Raw genomic sequence first — 11,199 nt, 5'->3', positions numbered from 1 at the left:
TTCTGGAATTTTTCAAGCTGTTTAAAGGCACAGTCAACTTAGTGTATGTAAACTTCTGACCCACTGGAATTCTGATAGTGAATTATAGTGAAATAATCTCTGTAAACAATTACTTGTGTCATGCGCAAAGTAGATGTCCTAACCGACTTGTCAAAACTATTGTAATGACCTGACTAGATCATAAAGGAACAATTGTCCAGACAGAGGATTGAGTTTACGAATTGACGGTTTATTAACCCAACTTTACACAGGCTGCTGTTTGGCCGTAGCCCACGCCAAATAAATGAAAGATACCCCACAAGCCAACCACGACCTTCTCTTGTGAAGGCCAGACATAAGAGAAAGAACAATGGCTAAATCTGGTTTTAACTTCCAATACTCCATTCCCCTGCCCAACCCCCCTCCGCCAACCACCAGGATGCCCGGCATCAGAACATTCCAGGCATTTCCGTGATTGGCAGATAGTAGGTTGATTGGCATATCGGACCCCGCGAACACTGGTAAGTACAACACAACCCACTAATAGCCTAACACATAACACACCGCTGTCTGTGCGGGTCGCTACACTATAGTTTGTTAAGAAATTTGTGGAATGGTTGAAAAACGAGTTTTAATGACTCCAACCTAAGTTTATGTAAACTTCCGACTTCAACTGTTAAGTCAATATCAGCATGTTATGTAACTTGCTTGCTGTATAATCACCTAAACACATTTAAGAGTATCTCAAGAGTTCAGTTTACAGTTCGTCTCTGCCCAGAGTGAGTGCAGAGTACGTTGGTATGGCAACAATGGCCCGAGATGATATTTGAAGGAAAAATGTAATTGAATCATTTGGTGCAGTTTAGATTGAGCACATCTAAGCGTAATATATACTTTGTCATGATATAAACGGATGACTGTGTTCTAGACAAATATGCCCATACCATATATTGACTGATTTGACGATCTGGAGTGCAGGTAATAGTTTAAATGTTATGAAATTGAATAGTGTGTTATCCCCTATCTAGTACATTGAGTTTATAAACTGAGGCGCAACATCACAAGACTTCCGGGAACGCTTGACAAGCAGACCAGGCCGGGGTTTGAGAAGTCAATGAGAAATCACAAATTCTTCCTTAGTTAATTTTCTCAATTTAAAGGCACAACCTAGAATCGAGACAATGTCTTAAGTATTTGAACATGTTATTACCCCAACCTCGGTAAAGTGACCAACTGACATGTTTTCATTTTCGTAAAAAAACAACTTTAGATCGAAGGAGATGACAGACATGGCAGCTCTGCTTCTTGCTCCTAAGCAACTTTGTTTTGTTAGATACTACTGCACTGGAGCTATGAACACAAGCATTATGTGCATGTGACATATACAATTTTATTTGAGTGCCTTTGACTTGACGGCATGCACTTGTGCGAGGCACAACCCAATAACGTGTTTCTGCGCATGAGTTTAGCTAGCCAAGTGGTATCAAGGATTTTATCGGCGAACCAGTTTCTGCCCATCTTCTTACTGTACTGTCTTTATTGTAGCTATGATGCATTACTACACTATTTCCTGATTTCACATAGACCAGTTAGAAGCTAAATCACGGGGAAAGTCATGTTACCTATTGATAGAACATAGGATTTCACCAAATTGACAGGAGTTCAAGGTTATTATTTACGGGGTGGATTATCCCTCTCAAGATTGTTTTTATTAACATTGTAAACTGTGATAAAAAAAAAGTTTATTTACAAGTAACAAAAAAGCAGCACCAGCAATATTTAACACTTATTTACCCTTGGGTGGTATGTTAAAGGCTTAAAGGCCCAGTGCAGGCAAAAACATGATTTTCCTGTGTTTAATATATCTTTCCACATTGAGGTTGGAATAATACTGTGAAAATTATGCAATTGTAGTGTAAGAGTTGTTTGAAAAGACTACCTGAAATTTCAGCCTGTTTTGGTGGGATGGAGTTTTTGCCTGCCTATGACATCACTAGGCGGTAAATCCATTAATGGAATAAGAAGTAGTTCCAAACCTCTCTGCCAATAACAGCTAGTTTCCCCCTCCCCACTTAGACCACTCTCAGACAGTCCTAGCAACATTTTTGATTGAGAAAGTGCTCTTGTTAAGCTGTTTATTTTTTACCATTTTGATTGCAGAGGATGTGCACAGTGCAACAATATGATGAAGTATGAATATTTCTGCCACCCACACACAGGAAAACGGTTCCAAATAAATGACATTACGTGTTCCACCACCCATGTTATTTACATTATTTAATGTCCATGTGGGCTTTGCTATGTCGGTAAAACCTCCCGCTCTCTCAAACAGAGAATTAGTGAACATAAAAATTCAATCAGGATTAACGACAGGGATTATCCAGTCGCAGTACATTTTAATGACCTAAAGCATGACATTTCCACCTTTAGATTTTGTGGCATAGAGAAAGTTAAGATATCAGACATGGGAGGTGATATTAATAATACTCTGAGTAAAAGAAAATGTTTTGGGATTTTCACACTCCAGACATTATTTCCTAAAGGACTTAATGATGAAATGCCTATGTATGTTATGTTGTGAATTTGAGCATGAATTATGTGCCTATTTAAGATTACTCTGATATTTTTTGTACGATGTACCCAATGATTAATGAAAACTTGCTATGTCCTCATTGTGGTTTTACAGACGTGTTTAATACATCTTTTTTATACACTTCTGTAATATTTATGAAATCCATATTGTTATATTTGGTAGCACTTATGTTTTTCCCTTTGCCTCCAACCCCTTTCGATGTGTGGAACGGATGTGGGTTGGGCTAGGTCTACATGAGGGTGCTCATTTTTTTTTAAATCACAAAAGCTCTGACAATGGCCGTGAGGCCGATACGTAAGCTTATTAAATATCAGTGATAATATCAAGAGCAGTGTGCGGTTTCCTTTTTCCTTCACCATTTTGATTGAAAACAACCCATTTTCTCCAATGTAAGTCAATCATAAATAAAAACATCCTACCTCTAGAAGCATCCACACATTTTTCCTAAAGCAATCCATTTGATCTACTTAATTTCATCCCAACTTATAGTGTTTACCCATTACTTGAGGAGCAAAATCCTCAAATGAAGTGTGCACTTAAACTTTCACAAAAATCTTCCATTGATATCAATGCATGATTAGAGCAGACGTTTGGATTTAAGCACTACTTTCTTACATTAGCATTTGGCTCAAAACGCATTTACATTGTAACAAACTAAACTCAAAGGAAAGGGCATCTATCCAAAACGATGGCCTGAAACTGACACATTTGAGTTGCATGTCTCCATAAATACTCACATGCTTCATCAAAACCATTCACACCTGTGCTTCACCCTAACAGATAACAGTCTCAAACATGATCCACAATCATCCTCAGCCTTATTTCTCTTTTCTTTATGGTGTCCACTGTATTTATATTCACAGGCAGTCCCTCCTCTTGTGCCCCAGGTTAGTGGGTTACTCTCTGATCCCCATCAGCAGCTTCAGTAGGTGGGCCTCCATCACCTGTTGAACTGGTCAGAGAAGAGAGACATGTTTCAGCCATAGCCTACTACTGCACAGAGATATCATGCAAAAATTGAGGTTTTAAAATGAAAAGCAAATGTCTGAAAGTTTGGTGAGTATTGAGCAAACAAAAAAGGCAAGTATCTGGTAGGGTTCATTAAATGTACATAGGAATGCTAGTTAGTTAAAGCTATCCTTAAACTGAGAAAAGATAATTGAATTACAGCGCCAAAATGCCTGCATTTTAAACGTTAAATCCCTGTTCATATCATAGGACAAACATCTAAGTAATGAAATCTTAACAGCTACTGGGCTTATTTGGAGAATGGTTTGTAAGGTGGGATCTGATACCATAACAGATGACATGTTTATCCTTGGCCTACACAGCACTATAAAAAAAAGGTTACTTCTGATCCCAGTGGAACCAGTGGACCAGACTGTTAGAATCAGAGGAGATCCTGCTAAAATGGCCTCATTTGCATAATTGTATCAAAACACAGAAATCTGATTGTGGAAGAGGGGATGTGGGGGGAGGGCAGGGATTACCGTTATACACGGACTAGAAGGAACTCACCAAATACCCTTATATTTCTCTAAACATATTCAAAAGATAGTAATCTCGCTGCACAATATCTTTATGAAAGTAGACCGGGCATAACACAAATAAAGAAACGCTATATTTCCGCTTTATGTATGTATGCCTAGACTACAAGAACTCTTTAGTCATGATATTTGAACTTGTTCTTCATGATGAGAAGTATATAGCCTAAATATGATCTGTATGAGATGCATATTTGTATACCATTCCTATGGCCCATTGCCACAGCCATATCCATAGCGTTGAAGCCAGAGTCAGACTCAATGGTGGGGTCGGCGCCACTTTCTGTGACAGGAAAGGATGGAAGATGTCAGATTACAGACCTGACTGGATCAACACAGCCTAAATATAAGCAACATATCTCATCAAAATCAGTGCAGACCAAGCTTTTAACACAACATATTGTCTCAGTTAATAAAAGTCAGAGAGAATCATTAATCTAGAAAGTGACAGTTGCCACCAATGCGGTTGGTTAGTACAGTAAGTCGGCTGAATGGAAGGTCAGTCAGGGCTTCATTTCTTCCTGTACATGGTCCAGCCCCTCAGTCAGTCAGTTCTTACCTAGGAGAATTTCCACACAACGCAAATGGTTTCCATGGACAGCATAGAGAACGGGAACCCCTCCGTTCTGAAACCGTAAGAGTGAAATCTTCAACAGGAACAAATGTTGCTCTATGATTGGTTTGACATACTGTACATTAAAATTAAGCCATACACAAGAATACAGATGAAAATCCTGATGTAACATTCCTACCCAGTCATATTCATTGACATCCACCCCACAGTCGATGAGCATCTTCACGATGTCTGTGTATCCCTTGCTGCAGGCCAGAGACAGAGCGCTCTCTCTGCCTTTAGCCAACAGGTTGGGGTTCGCTCCCTAAAGGAAGAGGACATGGAAGACACCATTGGTGAGAAAAGCATCTGGGCTAAACGGATTCAACAATACATGCTGTATATAGTATGTTATTTGTGGTGATTTCCTGTCTTATGTACATTTTAGGTAACAGTATCTGACTCTATGCTGCATATCTCTGAAATAGTAATTTGCTGGGTTGTTACACTACATCACCAAAAGTATGTGGACACCTGCTTGCCCAACATTTCCTTGCAAAATCGTGGGCATTAATATGGAGTAGGGCCCCTCTTCGCAGCTACAACAGCCTCCACTCTTCTGGGAAGGCTTTCCACTAGATGTTGGAACATTGCAGCAGAGACTTGCTTCCATTCACCACAAGCATTGGTGAGGTCAGGCACTGATGTTAGGGTACTAGGTCTGGCTCGCAGTCGACGTTTCAATTCATCCCAAAGGTATTTGATGGGGTTAAGGTTATGACTCTGTGCAGGCCAGTCAAGTTCTTCCACACCAATCTTGACAAACTATTTCTGTATGGATTGTCATGCTGAAACAGGAAAGGGCCTTCCCCAAACTGTTGCCACAAAGTTGGAAGCACAGAATCGTCTAGAATGTCATTGTATGCTGTAGCGTTACGATTTCCCTTCACTGGAACTAAGGGGCCTAGCCCGAACCATGAAAAACAGCCCCAGACCATTAGTCTTCCTCCACCAGACTTTACAGTTGTCACTATGCATTCAGGCAGGTAGCATTCTCCTGGCATTCGCCAAACCAAGATTTGTCCATCGGACTGCCAGATGACTGCTCCAGAGTCCAACGGTGGCAAGCTTTACACCACTCCATCCAACACTTGGCATTGCGCATGGTGATCTTAGGCTTGTGTGGCTGCTCGGCCATGGAAACCCATTTCATGAAGCTCCCGACGAACCGTTCTTGTGCTGAAGTTGCTTCCAGAGGCAGTTTGGAACTCGGCTTCCTCATCCTGCAGGTTAATCACTGTCTCTACAGCGATACAAACATCAAAGCGGTCAGCTGGTCAGTAAGGTCATTCTACTGCCAATGTTTGTCAATGGAGATTGCATGGCTGTGTGCTCCATTTCATACACCTGTCAAAGACGGGTGTGGCTGAAATAGCCAAATCCACTAATTTGAAGGGCTGTCCACATACTTTTGTATATACACCACCGTTCAGAAGTTGGAGATCACTTAGAAATGTCCTTGTTTTTGAAAAGAAAGCACATTTGTTGTCCATTAAAATAACATCAAATTGATCAGAAATACAGTGTAGACATTGTTAATGTTGTAAATGACTATTGTAGCTGGAAACTGCAGATATTTTTATGGAATATCTACATAGGCGTACAGAGGCCCATTATCAGCAACCATCACTCCTGTGTTCCAATGGCACGTTGTGTTAGCTAATCCATGTTTATCATTTTAAAAGGCTAATTGATAATTAGAAAACCCTTTTGCAATTATGTTAGCACAGCTGAAAACTGTTGTTTCTGATTAAAGAAGCAATAAAACTGTCCTTCTTTAGACTAGTTGAGTACCTGGAGCACCAGCATTTGTGGGTTCGATTACAGGCTCAAAATGTCCAGAAACAAAGAGAGACTGGTGTTTTGCGGGTTCCATTTAATGAAGTTGCCAGTTGAGGACTTGTGAAGCATCGGTTTCTCAAACTAGACACTAATGTACTTGTCCTCTTACTCAGTTGTGCACCAGAGCCTCCCACTCCTCTTTTTATTCTGGTTAGGGCCAAATTGCGCTTTTCTGTGAAGGGAGTAGCTTCATTAAATAGTACCCGCAAAACACCAGTCTCAACATCAGTGAAGAGGTGACTCCGGGATGCTGGCCTTCTAGGCAGAGTTCCTCTGTCCAGTGTCTGTTCTTTTGCCCATCTTAAGCTTTTCTTTTTATTGGCCAGTCAGATATGGCTTTTTCTTTGCAACTCTGCCTAGAAGGCCAGCATCCCTGTCTGACTTACGATTACTGATAGTTAGCTAATACATCTAAGGAAATAATAAAGAAACTCAACTGTCTAGCTAACGATAACGTTATTGTTAGCTAGCCCAAGATAGGCCCGCTCTTGGGTGAACTAGAGCTGTTCTTTGCAACTCTGCCTAGAAGGCCAGCATCCCAGAGTCGCCTCTTCACTGTTGACGTTGAGACTGGTGTTTTGCAGGTACAATTTAATGAAGCTGCCAGTTGAGGACTTGCGAGGCGTCCGTTTCTCAAACTAGACACTGTAATGTACTTGTCCTCTTTGGTTTTCTAATGATCAATTAGCCTTTTAAAATGATAAAATTTGATTAGTTAACACAACATGCCATTGGAACACAGGAGTGATGATTGCTGATAAAGGGCCTCTGAACACCGATGTAGAAATTCAATTTTTTTTTAAAAAGCAGCCATTTCCAGCTACAATAGTAATTTACAATATTAACAATGTCTACACTGTATTTCTGATCAATTTGATGTTATTTTAATGGAAAGAGAAAAAAAGTGCTTTTCTTTCAAAAACAAGGACATTTCTAAGTGACCCAAAACCTTTGAACGGTAGTGTATAGTGCATGTCTCAACATGTTGTTTTTCTTACGTTCTGGAGCAGGAACTCTACGACAGCTATCTGTCCATGTGCTGCGGCCCACATTAGGGGTGTGAAGCCTTCCTCATCCTGCAGGTTAATCACTGTCTCTACAGCGATACAAACATCAAAGCGGTCAGTAACATGTTTCACATATTTCTAGTCAACCCATGAAGCCCTTTATAGACATTTGCGTAAATGTTATTCTTATCTTACCAACTGTTAATTATGTGACTGTTCATGGTTGTAACGAGCCCAACATCAATATACCATTAACAAACAGACATAAATACAACTCCACCCTGAGGGACATTGCCACCTTGTTCAATCCTGCTGGCCAAGAACACCATTTCTCCCTGTGCTGCCAGCTGGTGAATGGACAGGGCTGGAAAGAAGGCATAAGTCACATGTCAGAGGTCAAGCAGCCATTTTCAATGTTAGAGTCAAGTACGTTTTAGGTTGTAGTCTATGTTTAAGAGGGTAAGTGACATGTGACAAACTTTTTTAGTTTAGGATGAGCTCAGGTACTTACAGTGGACCAGAAGAGGAGTGGAGGACACCTCGTTTCCACGGTGCTTGTTGGTGAGTGTTGTCGACTGTTTGATGGGGGAGAAGTGTTTGGTGGTGGATGGGGTGTAAACATGACGCACTTGTATCCCTGGTGAGGGCGACGTCTGAATATTACACTCGGCTGAAAGAGACAAAAGAGATATAGCATCAACCATCAGCTCAGCTCAATTGAGGAGCAAAATATCTCCTCTGATTTTCTGGGGTCAAATATGGAAATCACATTCTAATACAAATAAGGAGTGCATCAACACTTGGTAGTGTTGGTACCTTTAAATAAAACAGACGCCACCTCCAAGTCGGAATTGACCTGGTCCTGGATGTTTTTGCTGTCCTCCTCATTGAGTGACTTGACGAACCTTGAGCACACGTTCATATCAAAGCGGTTGGGCAGGATGAACTTGATCCCCATGGCCACGTTCTGTGCACCTGTGTCGTCCACATTCCCACCCGGGTGTTCTGACTTGATGTTGCTAATATCTGGCATCACACATATCCCCTCCATCTCTTCGGAGACCGAACTGGTCCTACCTGCTACTGAACCTGTGTCCATGACCGAGGCAGTGACACAGTGAGTCAGATGGTCAACTCTGCGCTGGGTGGATGTGATCTATCTGGTAAATAAACGCTTTGATCACCACATCCGGTCTCCAATAGAAGATACGTCTAAAAGCCTTGAATGGATACAAAAGCAACATCAGAATGTGGTAACGTTAATTCAAGTTAGCGTGTGCCCATGTCATCAATTGATCTCTTTTGTAAAAAAAAAGATATTTAATATTACAACAATCATGAATTACTACTGTCTATGTGCTGTGTTTATACCTTTTAAACAATAAGTGTCAACAATAAAAATAAAAAAAAACTGGGAAACGTTAGTGATGCTATGTATAAATCCAACAGGAGAGAGTGGGGTTGTAAGTGAACAGACAATGATCATTCCTAAATAACAACATGCGTGCAAAAACAAGTTCGAAGGCTTGTATTCCGCGTCAGTTGAGACTAGCAGTGTCTATGCAACTTGCTAGTTTTAAAAGAGCTAGCTAGCTAATTCTTGGACCTTCAACCAAATTCTGTCCAACTTACGAAACTCAACTGTCTAGCTAACGTTATTGTTAACTAGCCCAAGATAAGCCCTCTTTGGTGAACGAGGGCTAACTAGCTAACCAAGTCAGAAATACTTCAGTCTTTCTGGCTTAGTGTTAGCTAGCTAGCATGGTTAGCTAGCTAGCTAACTAGCTAACCAAGTCAGAAATACTTCAGTCTTTCTGGCTTAGTGTTAGCTAGCTAGCATGGTTAGCTAGCTAACTAGCTAACCAAGTCAGAAATACTTCAGTCTTTATGGCTTAGTGTTAGCTAGCTAGCATGGTTAGCTAGCTAACAGACCCAGCAGAATCCCTTACAAGCAAACTAACGTACTGATTACAAGCACAAAGAAAACCGTAGTAAGGTGAGTCACAATAACACAGAATGATTTCTTACCTAGTAACACATTTTGTGTAATGTTCACCGGTGTTGCAACGATTTGACAGCTGGCTTTGTGCTTGTTTTGATGTTTCTCGCGCATGAGCAGTTTCTTCAGATCAATGTTTTTTTCTCCACATGTGACAGATTTAAAGGTATGGGTGAACGATGCTATTCAGATTTTTTTTTATTCTAGTGAAAGATCTATTAAAACAGATTTTTGTATTTTAACTTAAATTAATGGTAATTAATGGATGAATTGGTAAAATGAATTACACTAAAATAACCACACCTCTAAATTGGATACACAAACAGACTACGGACTAAAAATGTAGGTAGAATACTGATATTTCCAAAAGACCCCATGTAGGCCTATGCATCAAAATCGTTGAGGCCTTGGGGACCTGTGTTTTACCTGTGTCAGCGCCAAAAACCTAAATCATGTTGAATTAAAGTTAACATGACATTTTGCAATGTTTGTTTAATCCCTTTTAATACGAAATGTTGAATAATAGATTGGGCTACACTCACACCGGTTACACTGCTGTGAGACTAGAGATCACAGTTTGGTCAAATGCTAAAAGTTGGTTTATGCAAAGTTATTTTTCCAAGTCCACAGGTTCTTTAGAACAATAATGACATATTTTCCTTGAACTACATGTATCAAATGAAATGTTTCATTGTTAAATGTATCAAAGAAAAAAGAACCAGGCAGACGTGTGGTAGGTGTTTATCTAATCTTAGATTTTTTAAATGTTATGTTGCTAATTTCATTCTAAAATGGAGTGGGAAAGGTACAGTATGTATATGGTACCATTCAGATCAAATTAAAAACATGCATTGACCTAGCTTGCTATTTTAAGTGTTTCCTTTGTGCTGCAAAATCTGTTCATCTCGCCATTTGAAGTGTGTTATTTCTGCTTGAATAATCTGGAATTACACATTTGTTTGAGGCGGTCAGAGGTTCCCCGTCACTGGTCAAAGTTGCAAAATGCTCATCTGATTTAGGGGGATATGACTAATATTTATCTCTAATCTGTCAAGTCCTGCCTTAGAGTGTATGCTTAAATTAAGCACTGTTCACTTTTGTTTTTGTCTAGGTGTTTTTACAGCTAGACCCCTGTCAGGGAATTTGGGGCACATCTCTCTATCCCAACCGCTAGTATTTACTATGTATTTGGCAGTGATTACAGCCTTGAGTCTTCTTGGGTATGGCGCTACAAGCTTGGCATAACTGTATTTGGAGAGTTTCTCCCATTCTTTCTGCAGATCCTCTCAAGCTCTGTCGGGTTGGATGGGGAGCGTTGCTGCACAGCTATTCTCAGGTCTCTCCAGAGATGTTCGATCAGTGTTCAAGTCCAGGCTCTGGCTGGGCCACTCAAGGACATTGAGACTTGTCCCGAACCAACACCTGTGTTGTCTTGGCTGTGTGTTTTGAGTCTTTGTCCTGTTGGAAGGTGAACCTTCGTCCCAGTCTGAGGTCCTGAACGCTCTCAAGCAGGTTGTCATCAAAGATTTCTCTACACTTTGCGCCGTTCATCTTTGCCTCTATCCTGACTAATCTCCCAGTTCCTGAAAAACATCCCCACAGCATGGTGCTGTCACCACCAT

At 40.5% G+C, this 11,199-nt stretch overlaps 1 protein-coding gene across 2 annotated transcripts; it reads right to left on the bottom strand.

Annotated features, from left to right (window-relative positions):
* Positions 1-208: 208 nt before the first annotated feature.
* LOC129818144 (ankyrin repeat family A protein 2-like) lies at positions 209-9,728 on the bottom strand. 2 transcript variants are annotated; one of them, XM_055873781.1, is made up of 9 exons: positions 9,607-9,728; positions 8,395-8,798; positions 8,090-8,248; positions 7,859-7,942; positions 7,570-7,667; positions 4,869-4,994; positions 4,676-4,742; positions 4,319-4,399; positions 209-3,524 (listed from the first exon to the last, which is right to left on the bottom strand). In XM_055873781.1, the coding sequence occupies exons 2-9, from the start codon at positions 8,675-8,677 to the stop codon at positions 3,469-3,471; spliced, it is 954 nt and encodes a 317-aa protein (XP_055729756.1). In that variant the 5' UTR covers positions 8,678-8,798; positions 9,607-9,728; the 3' UTR covers positions 209-3,468. The 2 variants fall into 2 exon arrangements, with proteins under 2 accessions (XP_055729756.1, XP_055729757.1); XM_055873782.1 differs by having other exon boundaries at positions 7,877-7,942; positions 9,607-9,725.
* Positions 9,729-11,199: the final 1,471 nt, after the last annotated feature.

Source organism: Salvelinus fontinalis, chromosome 21 (genome assembly GCF_029448725.1).
Source record: "Salvelinus fontinalis isolate EN_2023a chromosome 21, ASM2944872v1, whole genome shotgun sequence".
Lineage (NCBI taxonomy): Eukaryota > Metazoa > Chordata > Actinopteri > Salmoniformes > Salmonidae > Salvelinus > Salvelinus fontinalis.
This window is presented reverse-complemented; position numbering and strand designations above follow the sequence as displayed.